The sequence below is a fragment of the Amphiura filiformis genome, chromosome 7 (assembly GCF_039555335.1).
Source record: "Amphiura filiformis chromosome 7, Afil_fr2py, whole genome shotgun sequence".
Lineage (NCBI taxonomy): Eukaryota > Metazoa > Echinodermata > Ophiuroidea > Amphilepidida > Amphiuridae > Amphiura > Amphiura filiformis.
In genome coordinates, this window is record NC_092634.1 from 46,991,438 (window position 1) to 47,016,288 (window position 24,851).

The following is a 24,851-nucleotide window of genomic DNA, read 5'->3' on the forward strand; positions in this document are numbered from 1 at the left end:
CACTCCAATAATTGGGTGACACACGAACAACGCTTTTGAAAACCATGCTGATGTCAAGAGATCAGGCCATTGTTCTGAATATAATCCATTATCTGATCATAGCCTATATGATCCGCTCCAAAAGCTTGACTAGGCCTACTTGGCTGGTTAAAGAAACTGGACGATAGTTGTTAGGGCTCAATCGAGATCCTTTTTTGAAGAGAGGGATGATATTCGCATCCTTCCAATCTTGCGGAATCAGTCCAGATTTCATGGAGGAGTTGAAAAGCATGCTGAGCGGTACGTCAAAATCTAACACATTTTTAAGAATGTTCACATGGAAACCATCAGGAGCTATCAGGACCGCTGGCTTTGTTCAAGTGAAGTTTTATTTATTTAGTGGTGTGCACCCATAAGACCAGCCTTGCCCATGGTGCAGTGAGCCCTTAATTAATAGTAATCTGGATGACGAGCTATATTTACAGCATTTGAAGTTTGGGGAAGAAAATTTGCTGTTTTGTCACAATATTCTCTCATTAAGGCTGTTTTGTATGCAGTTAATTTCAGGTAATTAATAACAAGAATTAGTCAATTAGATGCCTGTAGTAAATAAGGCATACTCATAATACGAAGTCGAAGTACCAGTACGTACTTCTAACGTTCACTGGGCATGCATCATTGCATGCATGTTGTTCACTTGTTGTGTTGAGAAAATTAACGTTGAATTGAATACATCACATGTTGATAGGGCTATTTGAATAGGACATCCAGCATGTCAGTCATAGACTTAAAGCATCATATTTCGAGGCGCGGAAAGACACCAAATTGGTGTCGTATGACCTTTGACATTCTTTTGTGGCGAGTGACACATGACATGGTCTTTCAATTCACGCCGAGTGTCCTTGACAGGCTTGATTATGTAGGTAACCGGGCCAGGCAAACCTTAGTTAACACATTTGCTAGTCAGCCAAATTCGCCGACAATGTCAATGCATTTTTACATAGAAATTTAAAACAAGTGCCCGAAGAAAGAAACCTACATACATGTAAATATGTTTTCTATACTTCACTTGACCCAAATATGTGATTTTTTATGGTGATAAGTCACCCGCACATGGAATTTTAGAGGATTTGGATAGCAGTTCCATTAAAAAAAGCTGCTATCATAATGAGACTTAAGATCTACAAACTCCCCCGCACTGCCGGTTAGGGGAATTTTGCTAGCTGAAACTTTTTGATGAAAGTCAATCTTTGACAAGATGTAACTTTGCTACGGAAAGTGCTATGAAAAAATGGTTTTCAGTTTTGGCTTTGTTTACTCAAGGGCTTTAATTTGATATATGCAATGATGCAGTTTGATGGCAAATTTGAATTCACCTAGCATACCTAGATTATGCTTCAGTGCCAGTGGTCATGAAAGAATTCAAAAGATAACCTCTGCCCCAATAATCCCAAGCTATTGTCTGAAACTGCACCTCGGAAGATGTATGGTAAGAACTCAGTCCTCAAATGATAGTCATGTAACGACCAAACATGCAAAAGATAAATTACTGACTATCATTGAGGACTGAGTTCCGCAGTCTACCAGCATGTCCAGGCCCTCCCTCCTCTCTGCCATACCTAGGGTATATTGCTGATAAAATTCAGTCTTTTTTTACCCCGTTTCATTCCCAGCATCAGGGTTTGAATTCAGTCAATTTTTTTGCATCGCAGTTTGTGCTATGCAAAACACATGTTTGCATAGCAGTATAGCACATTTAGCTATGCATTTTGGAAATGTGCATAGCATAGCAGTTGATGGAAATTGCATCGCATTTTGCGATGCGATACCGTCAAATTCGATCGCTGCCCAGCATGTATCACGTTTGCCTAACAATCGACAATCGGCAATTATTATGTTGTGTGAAGCTACTTGGTCTTCTTAGGTGCACTATCCACTATGTGCATATCACACCAACTCATGTTACTCATCATCGTTTACAACTGCATTTAAGTTATGTGTGTAATTTTTAGGCATACATGTGTCACGTACTTCACACTGATCATGTGTGCGATCAGTTTTCTGCAAAAGCGATGGAGTATAAATCCCTAGGCTAAAGGCATCTTTAGGAATGACCGACAATTGTGTTTTCTCAAGTGGATTTTATTAGCGACCTGACACACATTTGTATTGGTTCGATCAAGCATTGAAATGCTTTCAACTTTTTCAATGTAAGTGCCTCTGGCCTAGGGCCTAGTAGAAGTAAAAATGGATACTATGGCCAGATTTCTAGGGCTACCCGTACTCAAGTCCCAACTTCAGTGACCGCATTTATCATGTTTGTCATGAAACATCGATGATTGACGTCGTTCATGGCTATAGCCCTAGAACTCTGGCCGGGCCATGATATATAGGTCCTACTAATAGGCATGTCCACTAAAAATTGAAGTACTTTTAAATTGATTCAGACCTAACTTATTGGCTGGGAATTGATGAAAGAAACATTTTGGCGTTTAAATAATCTTAATCGGACGTTTCATTCCAGAGATATGGCCTTTTGAGTGTTACGGTTTTATATAGGGCTGCTAGAACATTTTAAAAAGTTAAAGTCCAAAAGGATTACTAACAGAAAGTGCAATTTTAAGGTACTTTTTCTTAATGTATTTATTAACTAGCGTTATCTGGAACATTATATTTGCTTATAACAACATGAAAATAAGATCATCCTGAAAATTTAATCGATTTTGTTGACATACAACAAAAAATATAAGACCTCAAAACCCATGGTTTGTTTGGTGAAACCATAAGCATGATCATAGATGGCATTATGGAAAATATCTCCATAGAGGAGATGAACAATAAGTGCATTATTTCAAATGAATGGCGGTAGTCTTAAACATTGTTCAATCTTTTACGGTCAGCACATTTTATCTTCAAAAATTATTATATTTCATCATGGCATAAGTTTGGTAACATTAATCACTGCCAATTTTGAGAAATTTGCTCCAACTCAAAGTTTATCTTTACTACATTGAGCAATACACTGTGTGCATGGAAGCCATGATGGTCCCCGGTTTTATACTCCCTATGAAATGGACATGGTAGTAAGAAGTGCACGGGAAGTGCATGATTTGAGATGGGCATGTAGGCTTAAACATTCTTAAATTTCTTAACATCCTACACATTTTGTCTTCATAAATAGTTAAATTTTATGAGTATGTAAGTTTGCTTGTCTGATTCACTCTAAATTTGGAGATAATTGCGTTTGAACACCTGATGCACGGAATGGTGTCACTTCAACCTGTTGTAGTTCTCATCTCATTAAATTTTTCATTAAAAAAGTTGATCTCTTCATGCAGGAAGGTCCTCTCTATTTACTGACCAAACAGGAAAAAGTTGGTGAATGTTTTCTGGTGGAATCAGGAATTTCTTGAAACACCCTGATATAGGCCTACATTTGGATCAAAACAAGTATGTACGCCATTTAACATGCCTGGGATTTCTTGTATCGATCAGTTTCTCCATAGACAATACGTGTGTGAGTGCACGCACACAGTAAATGAAAAATCGTTCTAGTGGAAACTGTATTGAGAGTGGGCATCCCTACTACTAACCGTTTTTACTTTTACTAAGTCTAAGGTCAGAGACACTTTACATTTAAAAACTGGTAGAGCATGCTTGAACAATCCAGTACAATTTTAAGTAAGTACATGTACGGTACTTCAATGCTTGATCGAACCAAATCAACCAATACAAGTACAAATGTGTGCCAGGTCACTAGTAATAATACATATAAATAAAACCCACTTGAAGTTGAGAACACAATCGTCTGTCATATCTAGAAATTCACAGAATCGCACGCATGATCAGTAACAAAATCACTGTCAAAAAATGATAAATGATAAAAACATTAAACGTCTATGCAAGAAAAATGGTAGGTCCTTACATTGTATACTGACCTACATGTATACGAGTAGCATGTGCAGCCCAGGAATTTAGCGTTATGATACACATTAACCCTAACCCTACCCGTGGTTTTTGTGCTATCGGAAGGGAAAGAAGGAACAAAAAAGGAGAGAAGATGAAGAAGAAAGTCACTTGGCACCCCGGATTGAACCTCGGACCCTCGCATGCCACGCAGAAGATCCCGCATGTAGCTACACAGGTGACGTTGGCCCGGCCAACGATTCCCTGGGTATATGTGACTTGGTCTGATTGCGTCATCAAGTCCCGTGGAATGCATGCACGCAGAGTGGTTTTAATAGTGAGCTTTAGTGAGTCCTAGTTGGGTTAGGGTTAATGTTAATTTATAAAACCTCGTCTACAAGCATATAGTGTGTTTTTGATGAAAGCTAGATTAAAACGAGACAGTCGTAAATATGCCAATACAATAGATTGGTCTTACAATAGTATTTGTTTGTATATGTTTGTATCGATAATTAATTTGCTCAAACTCCATAATAATTTTGTTGATGGATGGTGTCTGGATTAACTTATCTTTCATCAAAAGCACTCTATATGCTTGTAGACGAGGTTTAACGGTATTCCAAAATGTGGTACGTTTTCTGTCTTTGCTTGTCATTTGCGGTATTTTGAAGTTGCATATAATAATTGTTCACATGGATACCAACAAGTTAGGTGAGTGACTGGTCTAAGGGGCTGGAAATATACTCAATCCATGATATCGGCTAGCTGCGGCGTGGGTTCGCGGCCCACCTCTTCCAAACTCAATTTCCTTTTTTTTTAAATTTCATATTAGGGAAATGGGGCTGGGGGTATTTATGTATGGTATAGGGAGGAGTGAACGTGAAGTGAGAAAAAAGATGAATGAATAAATATACACATAAATAAAAAATGCCTGGGAACAAATACAAAATGTACAATGTAGGTGTACTATGTGATATTTTGTTCCCATCAGAGTCTTAGCCAGAAATTAGAAACCACCCGTCCAAGCAGACACCAAAATTTGACCCTCAAATATAAAACAACATGTCTATACCCATGGAAGGGTCACTAGGGTCAAATATGTCCAGATTTGGCCTTTACATGTCACTCTGAATTAGTCTCAAGTTCATATAACCTTAAATTCATCTGTTTTAGAGCTATCACATCTGTAAAATCCATTAAATCCACCTGTCTAAATTTAGATTAGGGGGTCTTAAAGACGGGTGGACGCATGGCTGCCTAAGACCTTGGTTCCCATAATGGACAAACCTCTTACCAGTGTATGCAAATAAATAGTTATCAATCCTAGATGTGTATGATCCATCACATTAAGAAATAATACTGATTGGTGGATAGGGGAAACAGGTACCAACAGCCATTTCCAAACTTTGATTGGGGGCATATCCTCTAGAGCTATAGCTGGTGTACCCCAAATACAGCCTGTCTCAAAAAAAATTGTGCAAGTGAAAAGCGCCCTCTCTGGCAATTAGAAAATACCGTTGTGAAATAATGCTTACATCAACGTCAAGGGTGTAGTCTTAGCTATCAAATGCCGTTTGTTTTGTTCAATTTGCTTATTTTAATCTCGAGATATGTTTAGTTAAAGACGAAAGGGTAAAATCACAACTGCCACTTTTAGTAGGGAAGAGGGCTTTACATGTAACAGTGATAGCATCAAGTTTTCAAGAGTTCCTTCGTGAAATCAAAAGAATCCATCAATTACACAATACAAACTTTTTTGACTGTTTTTACTGTTTTATCATGATGCAGGAATGATGATTTTCTTTTTCCACTTAAAAGAGGCAAATAAATATTTCACATTCTGCTGTAAAAATGGATTTCACATTCTGCTGTTCTGCATGTGCATGTCAATGGTGGTAAATACTGTTCTCTTAGTCACTTAAGACATGTTAAAAGACAAATATTGCGCACCTATACATGTTTATAGGTTAATGAACGCGTATTATTACTTGTTGAGAGAGATATTAGTAGGAATGGGCATAAAATGGGTCATCTCTTGTTTTGCTTAGGGCTGAGTTTTTTTGTATTCTATTTGACCTATCTCAGCATGAAATGACAAAAATTTTGGTCTGGGGTCCAAGAAAAAAGTGTGCAGCGCCCTCTTATGTCACTAAACCTTATATTTAAGAAAGGAGTGGATTAGAATGCAAAATCCTTCAAATTAACCCCCTTTCAGAATTTTGTTCCGATTTTGGTGTCCAGATACATGCAAATGAGGTCAAAAAGTATTCTTTTGAAAGTTGCGTGAAAATTGGACATTGCGTTTTCTTGAAAATTGACATTTAAGGTCAAAATTCAGCGTGAGGGCGCTTTTCAAGATTTTGCGCAGGTTTTGTCACTTACGCTATTTTTAAGTTGCAGTGATGGAGGCAACCTCAAGTTTGATCCGCTCAAGAAATTTGAGAATTTCATCAGAAGCAGTTTGCCCGGAATGCTCATTAGAACGCTAATTTGGATACCACCATTGAATAGTACACAGGAAAAGTTCGTTGACCCCTATGCATTTGAATAGGAGCAAGTGAGGCGCATTCAAACGAGTACTACAGCCAAATTAATTGTGATAAATTGCTCAAATTTCTTGAGCATGTCGATCTTGTGATCTTCTTTACAGCTGTATACTTAAAAACAGTGAGCGGAAAAAAAAATTGCGAAAAATCTTGAAAAGCGCCCTCATGCTTGAATTTGACTAAAAAAGTCAATTTTTAAGAAAACACAAAGTTCAATTTTCTTGTAACCTTCAGAATTAGATACTGCTAGCTCATTTACATTATATTTAGATACCAAACATAAACCAACATGTAAGAAAAGCAGTGATTTGAAGGATTTTGTATGTAAATCCACTCTTCTCACATATTTAAGGATGGTAACACAAGAGGGCGCTGCACACTTTTTTTTCTTGGACCTCAGGCGAAATTTTTTTTCATTTCATGTTGAGATAGGTTCAGTGGAAGGCAAAAAAACTAAGCCCTAATGAAAATTCCAAAAAAGGCACTTTGGCTTCCGTAATGCCCACTCCTAATATTAGACAATAATGCACGTGTGCTAATAATGATGCGTCTAATACATACGCCCGAAAGGGGAATGCATTAGACGCATCAACATCAGCTATCATTGATTTACATGTACAGCTCTCTTCCCTAGTAAAAGTGGCACAATTGTGATTTTACCCTTTCGTTGTTAAATAAACACATCTCGAAATTGGAACAAGCAAATTGAACAGAACAAACGGCATTTGAGAGCTAAGACTGCGCCTGTGACGTTGATGTAAGCATTTTGTCACAACAGTATTTTCTAATTGCCAAAGAGGGCGCTTTTCACTTGCACAATTTTTTTTGAGACAGGCTGTAATGTTACGCATATTTTGCATTCCCAATACTTTACCCCTACTAATTAGTTTCCAGCAACAAACTATTTACAACATGGGTTAAGATAAATAAATAGAATAAATAAATAAATGTTGACATTTATATATAGCGCCTTTCACATGTATCAAAGCGCTTCACATTTATTCCGCCGTCCTTAGAATATGTCAGCTGCCATACAATGCCCAAGGCATGCTCATACCTTTGGGCTGCGCTCAATGGACAATATCCCTAACAGCTCCCCATTTCACCCTTGGAAACTTGTGACTCCTCAAACCACAATGCTTCAAGTTCTGTAGGGTCTCTACTAAAACCGTACCAGATTTGTTAGTCTTATTATGAACAGATTTAAATAACTTTTCTTTTTTTATATTGTACTGAAAAGATTATTATTATCTTGTATTTTTGTCTATACTGATGTCAGGTATTAATCTACATGTACCTACTGATTTACATATTCATGTAATATATGTTTTTGTTTAAGACTTTCCCTGCAAAAACTATATATTTAATTGTTATTTAAATATATTGTACAATATGTTGTATCTCATCACAGATCCTGTGATCTCATATATCCTGCTGGGGTCGAAAGAGATCTTAATAAAACCAAGATTCTTGTCATCTTTTATAATTGCTTTAAATTGTTACCTTTTTCAGAGTATTGGTTTAGCAGCGATATGCCTGGTGAGTTGTAAACACTAGGGCAAATTAAGATGCCATGATGGTGTCGCAAGCTACATTGCACGCTAAACCAAGACTCTGTGGAAAAGATAACTTTGACCAGAGAACCCAACTGTTTTGAGCTATTGGTTGCAAAATTGTGATTTGCAGTAAGACTAAGAGCATCAATCAAAAGGCATGGTACAAAGTTATAAAATCTTCATCTGATTACTCCTTGAATAAACTCATCAAGTCTGTAGTTACATAGCATCAACAACTTCAAGACTATGCAGTCAAAACATACATTTCTTTAACCCATGTTGGTGTTATTGAAGTGCAGTGAGATATTGATCTGAGGAAGTGATACTGATCCGAAGATGATCTGATGATACATGTATAAAGTCAACCGATCGTTTTCAGTAGATGAAACGTTCTGAAATGTTTTGACTGGTTTTCACTTTTCAGTGATCTGAGGAATTCTTGATGTTATGCATGCTTACAGCTAACAGGTGGGTTAGCAAACATATCCTTAAGTATTGCAGGAAGGGTGAAATGAATAGACTGGAGACCACTGTTTTCTTGTAGCCTATCGTTCTGACTCCTTCACTAACACAGTAAATTTCATTTTGATTCAAATTTTTATTTTTATTTCAGATATTCAGACATCAAGTAATCTGCAGTTGAGCCTGTTATGGTACCAAGTGCAGCTATTATAATTCATTGTGAAAGAAATGCCACAGCCACACCTAGTACTTCAGACTGAGTGGAGAGCAGCTTGCAAAGACCTGATTTGCCCTGGTTGATTTGAGGTGGGCACAATAACTTGGATTTACCTTTGTATGCCTTTTCCTGATGAGTACGCATGTTGTTAATCTCAACCATTTTGAATGTTGAAAAAACAAAACAATGGAAGCCATACGTACTCCATTCTCTTGTAAATTTTGTACAATCAATCTTCATTCATTTGACAGATGGAAAACTCATGTTGACAGACATATGATCAAATATGTCAGGGCTCATAAAGACAAAAGCTGTGTTTATTGTCAAAGAAGTTTGTCAAATAGTGGTGTTCTTCAAAGACATTTGAAAATTCATGAGATGGATGGTGACTTTGTAAACCAGAATGTTTCATGTGCTCCCAGTCAAATAGGTGCCAGCAAAAAGAAACCTTACCAATGTGAATATTGTCACAAATATTTTGCAACTATTAGCAGACTTAAAAGACACATCAGAAATCACACCAAAGGAAAACCTTATCAATGTGAGTATTGTCAGAAATGTTTTGGACGGAACGATACCCTCAGAGACCACAAGAGAGTCCACACCAAAGAGAAACCTTACCAATGTGAATATTGTCATAAATATTTTAGAACTGCTAGTGCATTTAAAATGCATATTAGAACTCACACCAAAGAGAAACCTTATCAATGTGAGTATTGCCAGAAATGTTTTGCTGATAATAGTGTACTTAAAATACACATTAGAATTCACACCAATGAGAAACCTTATCAGTGTGAGTATTGTCAGAAATGTTTTGCACAACACGGTAACTTCACAAGGCACATCAGAACACACACCAAAAAGAAACCATATCAGTGTGAATTGTGTCAGAAACATTTTGCGGATAATAGTTCACTTAAAAGGCACATTGGAATTCACACCAAAGAGAAACCTTATCAATGTGAATATTGCGAGAAATATTTTGCTATTAATAGTGTACTTACAATACACATTAGAACTCACACCAAAGAGAAACCTTACCAATGTCAATATTGTGAGAAATATTTTGCTGCTAATAGTGCACTTACAAGACACATTAGAACTCACACCAAAGAGAAACCTTACCAATGTCAATATTGTGAGAAATATGTTGCTGATAATAGTTCACTTACAAAACACATTAGAACTCACACCAAAGAGAAACCTTACCAATGTCAATATTGTGAGAAATATTTTGCTGTTAATAGTTCACTTACAAGACACATTAGAACGCACACCAAAGAGAAACCTTACCAATGTCAATATTGCCAAAAATGTTTTGCAGAAAACGCTAGCCTCACAAAACATATTAGAACTCACACCAAAGAGAAACCTTTTAAGTGTGATTATTGCCAAAAATGTTATGCACGAAACGATAGCCTCACAAAACATATTGCAACTCATACGAAAGAGAAACCCTATCGGTGTTAGAACTCACACCAAAGAGAAACCTTATCAAGACTATTGTCAGAAATGTATTTACATGAAGCTAATTCTCAATACACATCAGAACTCACACCATCAAAAATTGGATATTGCAGTTGTAATCCTGTGTAGATGATCAATGACACCTGTTCCATCTCATTCCAACTGGAATAGCCAAATGTGACCCGGCAGCACAAACGAGCCGTAAATTCCCTAAATTGTATTCTGAGTTTTGGTGTAAAATGTGTACGAAGGTCGTATTCATCGGTAACTTAAGCTGGTGCGACATCTGTCTTATTTTGTTAGTCACAACACCAATCAATAATCCTATTATTGAAGTGGATAATAAGCTTCTACCTTAGATGGCTATAGAACTTTTAATAGCTCTGGTCTTTGTTTGATTTTGCTAAATCCTTTTCAAGTGGTGGGTTATTTGTATAGGTATGCATAACCAACAATTAACAATGAGAGAACCTTCTTAAACCTCGTTGACTTGGGGATGATTTGAAATGACCGCCAATTATGACTGTTTTTAATATTTATTGCCAGCAATGTGGAAAAAGAGACACACATAGAAACGAAAAAAGCTATAATTTTGTTGAAGGAGCAAAGTTTAACTAACCATAACTCCGCTTCTGGATATCGTTTGAAGTCAAATGATATACCATTTTTAAGTTTATGATGTTTATTTTTTAAACACGAAATAAAACAAAATTGACCGGGGGAGGAATTTACGGCTCATTCGCTGTGGACGGTCACAAATATGCTATATACACACAAAGAGTAATTAAACTCAAAATATACATAAAAACTCACATCACACAGAAACCTGTTCAGTAGTATAAGAAATGTGATATGATCTTATAGGACATAAAATCATGTCACACCCAAAAGAAATTGAGTGTAGGAAATCTTGTGATCATAGCTAGATCACCATAACATTTTTGGTTTACACTCAGTATCTCAAGACAATTTTGGTGGAGCAAGTCTAAGACCATTTATTGTTTGTGGTCCAGCTTTTGCTGTCACTGTAGTGCAGTGGCGCCGCAAGGAATTTTTTTTTGGGGGAGCATTAGGGGGCAAAGTGAATTCAGTGGGGGATTTTTGTAATTTTGTTTTTTTCTGGGGGCAAGAGTTCTGACTGGGAGGGCATTTTTCCCCATGCCCCCCCCCCCTCCCTGTGGTGCTGCCACTGCTGTAGTGACCTCAATTGACTTGATGAACGTATAAATGAACAGAATATATGTGCTTGGTGGTCATTTAGTTACATGATTAGCAAAGCATATAATTCTTTGCTTTCCAGAAATCAATTGTTTGACCAGCCGCTATCATGGATAGAGTATACTTCCAGCGCCTTGCACACTTGGGTCCTTATGGGACCAGGCTCAAGCAAACTGCTCAAGCCGGTCTTAAAAGCTTATTATAAGCATGCTGGCCTGTATGAAGGAAAAACTGAAAGAAACAGAACTAGACATTGTGCTCATAGAGCACAGCCCTTAGCCAGTGATGTTGATCTTTTATGACCTTTGACCTTGATTTGTTCATGTGACATTTGTACCACCAGCCTGTGGTACATGGCTATTTCCTGTTCAAGACATCCACACATGATGGATCTATAGTATTTGAAACATGATCAAATTGTGGATAATAGCTCAAATTGTGTAAAATAGATAATGGCACATTCTCCGATAAAGTGTCCAAAATGCCAAATATGTGTCGCCCATAGTTGCAAGTCGTATTCAGACTTGTTTCGTCAGAAAGAAATAACTTTTATTAATATAACTTATACTTAGGAGTTGCTTTTTAAAATGTGCGAGGCTAGAGGTTGTAACATACCTAGAAAGAATCATACAATAGGGCTGATTATGTATGTCCACTGTTTTCCTCCATGTCGCCAGCCAAGGTGTGTTCAGTATAATGTGTCCCTGTTCTCTAAACATGCGCCAGCATATAATGGATTATAGGTACTTTTCATTAGCTGATATCATGCCCTAATTATAAAGTATAAATCATCACAACACAGATTATTAAATTTTTCCAACAGGTCTTTCAGACTATGTCGCCAATATTGTTCACAGACACGTTACCATATTTCTAATGGATAACAATCTGTGAAAATAATTGGCTAGATGAATGTTCTCATATGTGATGGATCAAGCAGGCTCCATAGTTATATTATATATATGGAACAAAACATAATGGTTTCAAAGTAAAAAAAATCAGGTCTATTAATGGCAAAAAGTCCTGACGTTACGTTCATGCCTTCACAGATACGTTACCTAAATTATACTCCCCTCGGAAAAAACGCTGTGATAAATGAAGCCAAATACCATACCAGACTTTAGTACATTGGGTGATGACTGATCAAGTATGGGTATTAAGTCGGTCAGTTTTTACACTTGCACGATTAAGACAAAGATGGGAAAGGGTTTCACAGATACGTTACCACTGATACGTTACCCCAATACGTACAAGTAATATTGCTTAAAAAAGAAGTATTGTTGAAAAATCACCCATGCACTGTTTTGTGTTCTTAAACTATTAAAGTTTACGATTCTGAACGAATTTTATGAATTCTTTGTGGTTGGCATTTTGTCATTCCTGAGACCAAACTTGGACGCTTTAACGGAGAATGGGCCTAATACAAGTTGCATATAATTTATGCAGAGTTGGGTACTGGAGCCCCTCTTGATCCACTCTACTAGATTCAGTGGCGGCACCACAGGGGGGAAAATGACAACCCGTCAGAACCCTTGCCCCCCTGTTTCCCCCCAGTAAAAACCACAAATTACGAAAAATACCACTTTTTGCGTCAGTTTGTGCAAAATTTGTTGATTTTTCCCCCACCTGAAATTCACCTTACCCCCTGAAATTCACCTTGCCCCCCCCCATGCCCCCGAAAAAAAAAAATTCCTGGCGCCACCACTAACTAGATTTATTATAGTTAAGTACATGTAATTAAATATTACCATGATTATTAAGAAAAAGTTGAACAAGCTCAATACGATTTTGTCAAAGATCTTTACTAGACTTTAACTGTGAAAGTATTTTGCCATTAACTTAGAGTGCTCTTGCTCTATGAAAAAGGATATTTACCAATTACTAGTAATCACGCGAAGTACGCAAATAAATCTTGCAAAGACAGATGTAAGGAATTTTGAAAATTTGTCAAAAATTGGGAACAATTTCTGAATAGGCCTACTATTAAAATAAACTACTAAAAAGAATGGGCCTATACTATCACTTTCCTTCTTTTATTCACACATTTTGTGCTTCTTATCTCTAATTCTATCAAATAGTCCAGAATAGTCCAGAATAGTGACAATGCTCAATTGTCAAATATTAGAAATCTTATTAAAAATTCCAAAATTGTGACAATATGCTCACTATTAAATATTAGGAATTCAAAACAATTCCGGGATTCTGACAATATTCGCACTGTCAAATATGAGGAATATTTAAAATTCCAGAATTTTGACATTGTTCTTACTGTCAAATATTGGGAATTTTATTGAAATTTCCAAAATTGTGACAATATTCTCCGGGAATATTCTCAGTGTCAAATATTAGGAACTTTAAAATTGAAAACACCCAAATAAATAAAGAAATAATTTATTAAATAGAAAACCTAAATAAATAAAGAAATACGACTTTTGTGACCAAAGTACTTGTATGTACTATAGGTATTTATTTATAAGCAACGGAATTAAAAAAGAAAGAAATGGATTGATTGATTGATTGATTGATTGATTGATTGATTGATTGATTGATTGATTGATTGATTTTTATTTATTTTTTTGTATTTCTTTTTTTTTGTATTAGTAGGAATTGTAACATGTTTGGAATTTTGACAATAAAAACTGTACAATTCCTGACATTTGACAGATAACCTTTACAACAAAGTAGGAACATAACAATATTTCTGCAGCGCATCACCACCACCAGCTGGGTGTGGCTGGGAAGTTAGATAAGCTGACGTTATCATGTTATAACGTATTATGTGAGGGATTTCAATGCACTTAGGCTATGGCTGATATTTTCGATAAAGTGATTTAAATGGGTATTCTGCATGGTGACTAAAACATCAGAAGCATTGTAAAACATGTTCATCAAAGGCCTATATATATGCTCCCCTATTATATTATTATAGGTGTACTGAATTTCAAACAATGGACGAAATCATTTCTTGTTTAATTTTGTTTTTTAATTATTATTAGTTCATTCATTCATTCATCAATATTAAAATTATATTAACAACATACAAAAGACAACTGACTAGATTCCAGTATAGGCCTACTTCTCCTACCCTCTACATTATTAAACTGTAGACCGCAGTAGGGTCAGTCCATGTCAAAACAGACTGAGTGTACACCCACCCTCTTGGATTATGCTCTCTTTTTGGCTCAGGGGTACCTTTCATGGACCCCTAGGAGAGGTCACAAGAAAAAAATTCAAATTCAATTTCGTTGCCGAATGGCGGGCCATCTAAGTTTGGCGACCTTGACCAAAATTGGGAATTTAAGGTGTCCAAATGACAAAGCGCTCTCTTTGAGAGGCATTTTCTTCTTAATTAAATCAGTTGTGACCCTCTTTTTGAATGTGGTCACTCACTGGCTGTGTCTGAAATGCCTAATGCCAAAAAGATTGATTTCGAATTTCGATTTGGGATTTCAGAGGGGTCAAAATCAGCACTTCATACTGTTCAATCAAATTATCTTTGATTTTGAAGGACCCATGATAATGCCACAGTGCACTTATAGGTCCTAATTATGTTCAGAATGGATTAACCATGTGCCAATGTCTATGAGCAATTCAAACAAAGAGAAATTTCTAGACCCCCTACAGAATTTTAGGCCCCCCTAAAGTGGTTCAGCCACAAATGGCGCTTAAAATCGCCAAATTTTGACACCTAATAACTTTAGGTGTACACCAGATATGAATTTCTAGTCTTTTGCATCTGAAAGAATGTAGTCTAATGTTACTAGGAACATAAGATTTGTTTTGTATTTTTGTGTTTTGATACTTTCAAAAGGTTGTTGACCTATGAACATTTTTCGTCATAGCGCCCTCCTGAAAGGTCTGACACATAACAAACTATACATTTTTGGAATCCTCATGACCATACGAGTAATTTGATATATTACTTGACGTAATTGGGAGCATTCTGAAAATTTGACCCCCATAACCTGTACTTTGCATGAGCATCGTTGCCAGGAAGTGCATTTTTGACCCCCTTAAAAATCCTTACAGAGGATTAGAAAGTAGTTTTTTCTTATTACTTGACTCAAGAGCAACTTGAAATATCAGGATAAATAATACAAATGGCTATAAAGTGATCAAAAATATAAAAAATATCATACTAAAATTGGCATTTTGTACCGTATCCTGTATGCATGGTATGTTAGGCAAAAATGACTATTTTTGAAAGCGTAACTTAATACTAAAACACAAAAAATACAAAACAAATCTTATGTTCCTAATAACATTAAACTACATTCTTTCAGATGCAAAAGACTAGAAATTCATATCTGGTGTACACCTAAAGTTATTAGGGGTCAAAATTTGCCGACTTTAAGTGCCATTTGTGGCTGAACCACTTTAGGGGTGGCCTAAAATTCTGTAGGGGTCTAGAAATTTCTCTTTTTTTTAATTGCTCATAGACGTTGGCATATGGTTAATCCATTCTGAACATAATTAGGACCTATAAGTGCACTGTGACATTATCATGGATCCTTCAAAATCAAGATAATTTGATTGAACGGTACGAAGTGCTGATTTTGACCCCCTCTGAAATCCCAACGAAATTCAAATCTATCTTTTTTGGCATTAGGTATTTCAGACACAGCCAGTGAGTGACCACATTCAAAAAGAGGATCACAACTGATTCAATTAAGAAGAAAGTGCCCCTCAAAGAGAGCACTTTGTCATTTGGACCCCTTAAATTCACAATTTTGGTCGAGGTCGCCAAACTTTGATTGCCCGCCATTCGCAAACGAAATGGAATTTGAATTTTTTTCTTGTGACCTCACCTAGGGATCCATGAAAAGTATCCCTGAGCCAAAGGAGAGCAAAATCCAAGAGGGTGGGTGTACACTCAATCTGTTTCGACATGGACTGACCCAGTAGTTCACTTTTAGGCCCAGGCCTATGTGGTTCTCATACCAATTTCAACATGTTCCCTATGGCACTAGGGGACACCTGATTGCTGGGAAGGCCATCCTCTCCCACCCCACCATCCTGCAACCCTACTAATATAGGGCTGCCCAAACCCAAGTAGTTCAGTGCGCCTCTAACATTTTATGCAACTAAATCAGGGTTTTTTTCCCGGGTTTTACCCTTTAAAATATCGCTTTAAACTTTGATTAAGAAAATAACATGAACCCGACGTTATAAAATAATTCCAACTTTTTGACAGCTGTCGGAATTCCAGAATTCTGACACCCGTCAGATTTCTAGAATCCTGACAGTTCCAAAGATCTGACACACCAGTCTCCTTTTTTTTCACATGAAGTTATTTATTGCACACGGAACCAATGTTTGACCCTGGCTGGCTTTTGCCATCCTGCCCTCTATAATATGAGCCTAGTAATCTGATCTCATAACTTTTCTTTATTTTCCAGCTGCATTTATTATAAATGTGACCCGGCAGCACAAACGAGCCGTAAATTCCCTAAATTGTATTCTGAGTTATGGTGTAAAATGTGTACGAAGGTCGTATTCATCGGTCACGTAAGCTGGCGCGACATCTGTCTTATTTGGATAGTCACAACAAGAATCAATAATCCTATTATTGAAGTGGATAATAAGCTTCTACCTTATATGGCTATAGAACTTTTAATAGCTCTGGTCTTTGTTTGCTTTTGCTAAATCCTTTTTAAGTGGTGGGTTATTTGTATAGGTATGCATAACCAACAATTAACAATGAGAGAACCTTCTTAAGGTTACACAAAGAGACGATATAAAAAACGTATAAAAGACGTATAAAGTTGTTCTCTAAAACAGAGTTTTCTCAGTAATCAAATATCGCAGCTTAGTGAAATGTTGGTGCATTGGATGTAGCTTAACATTTTTATACAAATTATTAGAATAAATTTGAAAATCCTTCGCTTAAAGCATTTTTACCCACCATGTTCACAACATCAAAAACACGTTCCATGAGGTTTTTTTCAAATGTGCGCTCCGTATAAATCCACACCGAGCGATTGTTTTCTTCTTTTTCAGATTGTATTATAAATCGATCAAAGAAATAATGTTGCCATGGGGAAGAACCAAATACAGTACCGATTAAATTTTAAAAGCCCTTTTGGGGGAAAAATTTTGGAGAATTTGCTTGAGAAAAAGCTGGTTTGTGAAATTATCGATATCTTGATTACTTAGACGTTAATTTAGACATCTGAATACCTACATTATTTCTCAACATTCTGCCAATTGCTATTCCATTTGATTTTCACTCCAAATTGAAGCTAGTTTTGCAAAAACGAGGTTTTCCTCCATCAGTTCGTTCAAAATTTCAGCGCCGATACGCGTGTTTATTCTAAGAGCCATAATGCGGACGCGATTGTAATCATCTTGAATTGCATCCAATTATAGTTATATCACCCGCTTTGAGAACAGTCTATTGCGTAAGTTGATCGATGGCCGAGTGGATAGAGCATTGGACTGATAATCTAATGTGAACTATTTTTGTGGGTTCGAGTCTCCGTGTGGCTGAATTTTCTTTTTTTTCTCTTTTCTCATTTTTACTTCCTTTCTTTCCTCTTTTCTTTCTCCCTTTTTTCATTTCTTTTTTTTTCATTTCTTTCTTTCTTTCTTTCATTTTCGTTTATTTTCTTTCTCTCTTTCTTCCTCTTTTTCACTATGTCTTTATTCTTTCTTGCTCCTTTCTTTTTAGTTTTATTTGATTGATTCGCTGAGTGCAGTGAATCGTGATTGATTGTTTTTCACTTTATATAATTCAGAAATTTGTAGGCCTGCTAAGTCTGTCTTGTTGATTTTCATCCCAAATTCGATTTACAAATAATTGCTTTTTGATATTGTTGTTGTTGCCTACCCTTAGGCCTACATTGTAATCAGGGGAATAGCAGCATTGATTTCATCAAAGATATCAAGGCTATAAATTCAAAATCAACACATTTTCCAGGGCGTAGCTTGACGAAGTGCCCCCAATCAATTTTAAAATTTATAAAATCCTTGTGAAAATTGCAAAACGGCTTGTGCCACCCCCGCATCCGAGCTCCGGGCACGAGCTAAGCCAAGTTTCATAGCCTTTTCATGTCTTGACCGTGGATCGATATTCTATTGTAAGTAGGCCTACGTCCCGGTACGCTTGTTCATTTTCTGCATGGCTGTTTCTGTTATGCCCTCTGAAATCAAGCGCATGAAAAACTCTCGGCTAACCTTAAACCTCGTTGACTTGGGGATTATTTGAAATGACCGCCAATTATGACTGTTTGATATTTATTGCCAGCAATGTGGAAAAAGAGACACACATAGAAACCAAAAAAGCTATAATTTTGTTGAAGGAGCAAAGTTTAACTAACCATAACACCGCTTCTGGATATCGTTTGAAGTCAAATGATATACCATTTTTAAGTTTATGATGTTTATTTTTTAAACACAAAATAAAACAAAATTGACCGGGGGAGGAATTTACGGCTCATTCGCCGATGACGGTCACAAATTGTTTATATTATAATTACTCCCAGGGGGTGCACTTGACTTTGGAAGTATATTTGCATAATTAATGAGCTAATTTGCATAAATGCTAATTAATTATGCAAATATGCAAATTAGAGGGCGGCTTCACTATATAATACATTAGAGCATATTAGAAACACTTTGACCAAGTTTCAGGGCAAAAGTATGCAAAATAAAAGTACCCTGAACATTTATGCATGGATTTTTAGCAAAATATTGGCAAAAATTATATGTTAATGAGCTTCTCCAGTCATTTTAGCTCATTAACTTGATTGATTATTGATAAAAACAATAAGATACAAAGAAAATATAAACTGATATATTTTGAAAACCGTATGTCCGATTTACTTCAAACAAAAGGCATATTGATCAGTGTACTTTGCTCTACTCAATTAATATGTTTAAAACATGCTTAGAGCACTTTCATAATGCCTCCATAACCACCTTAAGTGCCTCCCCTACCCCCCGATGTAGTGATGAATTTTCAAACTACGATTAGGGCAGATTCCTTTAAGATGCTACACCTATTTTCAATCCACAAAATACGTACTTATACTTTCCACCAATGCAGTTTAAGGTATTTTGCTAGTCTTGGAAGCAATTCATTAAATTTTGGTTTAATAATTAATCATTAAAATAATTAAAATGCTAACAAACAAAATATAAAATCAAGTCTCTACAACGTATGTTATTGCATCGATATGACAATGTATATTTTCCACCAACACATCAGTTTTAAGCAACAAGCTCTATATTATGGGTGTGTAACTAATTTAATTGTAACATTTTAGACTGTCTGATAATAAAGCCTGCTCATATAATTATTGTTGAAAATTTATTTTTTATTTCAGATACTTGTATTAAACATCCACCTGGATCTTGCTATATATTTATGGTTACCAAGCACAACATGGATAAATAAGCTAGAAACCCTGCACGAATTGCTTTGCCTACTAATACTTGATTAGATGGAGAGCATTCAGAGGAACTGATTTTTTGTCTACACCTTTATCTTGACACTTCCTCATTTGCTCCCCCTGTTCCTTTTTAAAGGAATTTTTTTGTGGTGGATTTGAGGTGGGCACAATTTACTTCAACCTTGTGCTTATGTTTTTAAGAATGGTTTTTGAATCTTGAGAACCAAAATGATGGAAGCCAGACATACCTATATAAAACCGTTCAATTGTAAATTTTGTACCATCAAGCTACATTCATTTGACAGATGGAAAACTCATGTCGACAGACATATCATCAAATATGTACATGCTCATAATGGCAAAAGCTGTACGTTTTGTCAAAGAAGCTTGTCAAATAGTGGTGTTCTTCAGAGACATTTGAAAATCCACAAAATGGATGACTTTTTAAACCACAGTATTACATGTGCTCGCAGTAATTTAGCAGATGCCATCAAAAACAAACTGTATCAGTGTGTGTATTGTCAGAAATGTTTTGCACAAAAGAATATGCTCGAAATGCATATCAGAACTCACATTGAAGAGAAACCATATCAGTGTGATTTTTGTCAGGAATGTTTTGCACAAAGCCAAAATCTCAAAACCCACATCAGAACGCACACGACAGATAAACCTTTTCAGTGTGAGTATTGTCAGAAATGTTTTGCAAAAAGATATGTCCTTAAAATACACATCAGAACACACACCAAAGAGAAACCTTATCAATGTGAATATTGCCAGACATGTTTTGCCCAAAACATTGACCTGAAAAGACACATCACAACTCACAATAAAGAGAAACTTTATCAATGTGAGTACTGTCAGAAATGTTTCGCCCTAAAGCAAAATCTCAAAACCCACATCAGAACTCACACCAAAGAGAAACCTTATCAATGTGAATATTGTCAAAAAGTGTTTGCACAAAGTACTCAACTCAAAATCCACATCAGAACGCACACTAAAGAGAAACCTTATCAATGTGAATATTGTCAGAAATGTTTTGCAGTAAGGAGTAAACTCACAAATCACATCAGAACTCACACCAAAGAGAAACCTTATCAATGTGAATATTGTGAGAACTGCTTTGCACAAAATGATACTCTCAAAGCCCACATCAGAACGCACACAAAAGAGAAACCTTATCAGTGTGAATATTGTCAGAAATGTTTTGCACAAAAGAGTGACATCACAAGACACATCATAACTCACACCAAAGTGAAACCTCATCAATGTGAATATTGTAAGAAATGTTTTTCTCAGAGTGGTCATCTCAAAACCCACATCAGAACGCACACAAAAGAGAAACCTTATCGGTGTGACTATTGTCAGGAATGTTTTGCATATAATAGGGACCTTAAAGTACACATCATAGGTCACACAAAAAAGACACGGCATCAGTGTGAATATTGTCAGAAATGTTTTGCACAAAAGGGTAGCCTCGCAAGACACATTGCAAATCACACCAAAGAGAAACCTTATCGGTGTGAATATTGTGAGAAATGTTTTTCACAAAGTAGTAATCTCAAATCCCACATCAGTATGCACACAAAAGAGAAACCTTACCAGTGTGACAAAAAGATGCAGCATCAATGTGAATATTGTCAGAAATGTTTTGCATATAAGGGTACACTCAAAGACCACATCAGAACACACACCAAAGAGAAACCATATCAGTGTGAATATTGTGCTAAATGTTTTGCAGGTAACACTGCCCTCACATTACATATCAGAACTCACACCAAAGAGAAACCGTATCAGTGTGAATATTGTGCTAAATGTTTTGCACGTAATACTGCCCTCATAAGACACATGATAACTCACACCAAAGAGAAACCTTTTCAATGTGAATATTGTCAGACATGTTTTGCTGAAAGGAATCAACTCAAAAACCACATCCGAACGCACTCCAAAGAGAAATTTTATCAATGTGAATATTGTGAGAAATGTTTTGCACAAAACACTGACCTCACAAGACACATCAGAACACACACCAAAGAAAAACCTTATCAATGTGAATATTGTCAGATGCGTTTTGCAGAAAGGGGTATACTCAAAAGACACATCAGAACGCATACAAAAGAGAAGCCTTATCAGTGTGAATATTGTCAGAAATGTTTTGCACGAAAGGATTATCTCATCACCCACATCAGAACTCACACAAAGGAAACCGTGCAAGTGGGAGTGTAATTGTTAGAAGTGTTTTACACAAAATGGTGCCCTTAAGGTGCACATTAGAAACTCACACAAAAGAAAAACCATACCAGTGTGGGTATTGTCAGAAATCATGTTTTTAATGCCCTGACCTCGCAAGACACATCAGAATTCACACCAAAGAAAAGCCTCAGAAAAAAAGTGAATGTCAGGAATATTTTGCAAAAAGATATCATATTCATGAGAATGCATAAGAGAAACCTTATGATAGACTGATTCTATTTTGGAAAAATAGTGTTCCTAGCAGCAAGTTTGTGTAAAAGTTGGCAACCAGCTTATTAATTTGTTAATTTAGGTATGCTGACCTTGAATCTGCTGTCTGCCAAGCAATATTTTGAGCAATAATGTATGATCTTAAAATATTGACATATTTATAATGTACATGTCCCAACTTGCACCTAAATGGAATCAGCCAAATTTGTTGTGTTTGTAGGTCAACAGAGCAAAGAATTATGACATTTAAATTATGTCCTCCTATAGAACTGCATGTTAAATGGCCAAATTAACCATTTCTTTCACTTAACCTGGTTATTTCAGCTCAAAATGAACAGAAACCATTCCCGATAATTATTACTAGCATTATTTCAGCATTTTGAGTATATAATAAATTTAAAATCTGAAGGAAATCATACATCAAGGCTTAATGTGATGTTTGTGCGTTATGTAATTAAGAAGTTATAAGGTCACAGGTCGATTTGCTTAATGTGTATGGGTCAGAAGTCAAAGTTGCTCCATTTTTTGTAAAAGTTGAGGTAAATTGTTTCGCCTAGCTTAGAGGTTTCAGTGGGGGGTTTTTGAAGTCGAGAGGTTTTAATATAGCTTGCAAATTTGGCAGACAAAATTCTTAAATTCAGCATCCCGAATTAACCAAAATAATTTGGTTGCCAGTTTTTAGGCGAACTTGTGCTGCTTGATGTTTTATATACTTCCAAAATAGACCAATATAGATATAATTCTTTGTATTTATGCATGACCCATTGAATTTAGTAATATATAGCTAGTGTAAAAGCTTGCAAATGACAACATAATGAGCACATCCTTCAGTTCTAAGCGTTTCTTCATATAAGTGAATGAAGAAATGAGAATACTATATAACTGTATTTGATTCGCAATAACCTCATGAATAAATACGATGCGCGTGATCCAATGATATATTTTCAAACACAGACGGTTGCAGGTTATTGAAATTTGATATAATATTATATGTCTCATACATTCATACACTTTGTGACATGTTATGCACTCTGTTTGCCATTATATCATGCACCTGTGACAATATATGGTGATTTGACCCCCAAATGACCTTGACATTTTTGTCTCGCTTCAGGGATCAAATCATCGCTGTTTTGGCATAGTGTCGTATGACGATTTTTGGGCAAAATGAGTTATATAAACTTTTAAACTCTATGAATGAAACTATATATATTCACAAAGTTTTGAGACCTAAATGTAATTAGTTAATGAGATTTGGCATTAATTTAATAGTATGATACAACATGTTTTTTATGTAACACCCCCCCCAAATCCTCATTCTGTGTTTTGGCATACAGTCGTATCATAGTCGTATCATGATACGTCGCGATAGGCCACCGTGTATCTGCAGTTTCCTACTGTTTTGGCATACTGTTGTATCACATGGCGTATCATATATTTTTACATAGGTTGTCAAATTGTGCATATTTTGGCATACTGCCATATGAGTTTGCAGATTAATTACTTCTAATTAGTGAATAGACAAATATATTATTGATTATATTCTTTGATAATAATAAACATATTTTACTTTGGTGCTCTCCAGTGGGTCTTCAAAAATTGGAAAAACTTTAAATGCGATTTTCTCAAAACAGCATTTTTTGTCATAAGACAGTATGCCAAAACAGCGACGAAATTTTCCTGCCCACTGTGCTCGCTATGTACATCTAGACCATAAGGTTTGCAAATTAGAATCATAAAAATTTGGCAGGTGATGCAAGAAGGGGCTGGAAAAGGCATACAAACCAGGGGCAAGTTTCCCATGGCTCAAAATACTGTGACAAAAATTGACAAAAATTTGTAGTTTTTAATACAGGGTGAGTCAAAAAAGTGCAATAGAGAAAAGAATCCATTTTTATTAAAGAACCGAGTTGAACCTTTTAGGTTTGAAAACATTTCATATATGATATATTCATCAGCAACCTTGTGTGAAGAAATAAAGGAATTCGTGATTTACCGCTTTTGTTTTTATGACACATTTTATAGCGATACCCAATTTTAATGTTTGTCCAAGAGACATCTAAAATTTGAATGTCAGCGCACTCTGTGTAAGGTAGATTTTGAACAACTGACATTTTCTTAACCCCATTGGCATTGAAATTAAACGGAGCACCCAAAGTGTTCTTGTCCTTGGTCTTTTTAAGGAAAAGAAACATTATTTGTTGTTATTTTCATTTTACCTTTACTTTAAAGATGTTTATTCTCAATCAAAAAAACATACACATTTGTAGGCGGGTTTTTTTCAAATGTCAAAATAAAATGCACGCAAATTGAAGTGGAGTGAATTACAAAATATCCAGTAAGTTGGACATATTGGGATTAAAAAACTGGAGTTGGAATCAATTGAGGTATCAAGGACTTAAAGTAATGTTAGAAAGTTTGTTTGAACAGAAAAAAGAAATTAAAATAACGCAAAAATCAACCTTTTTAAGTTGATGTCAGTTTCAGAGCTAATGCCTTTACCGCGCATTGTGTGCTCTCATTCAAAATACATGGTATCTCGTGGACAAATAACTAAATTGGGTATCGCAGCAAAAGGACTTATAAAAATTAAACGGTAGTCGCGATTCACTTCATATTTTCACAGAAGCTGACGTTTAAGTGTGGC

At 36.0% G+C, this 24,851-nt stretch overlaps 1 protein-coding gene across 1 annotated transcript; it reads left to right on the plus strand.

The window, feature by feature from the left end:
* Positions 1 to 459: 459 nt before the first annotated feature.
* On the plus strand, positions 460 to 23,085 carry LOC140157253 (uncharacterized). Its single transcript, XM_072180381.1, has 3 exons — positions 460 to 546; positions 8,601 to 8,755; positions 19,679 to 23,085. The coding sequence occupies exon 3, from the start codon at positions 19,973 to 19,975 to the stop codon at positions 21,965 to 21,967; it is 1,995 nt and encodes a 664-aa protein (XP_072036482.1). The 5' UTR covers positions 460 to 546; positions 8,601 to 8,755; positions 19,679 to 19,972; the 3' UTR covers positions 21,968 to 23,085.
* Positions 23,086 to 24,851: the final 1,766 nt, after the last annotated feature.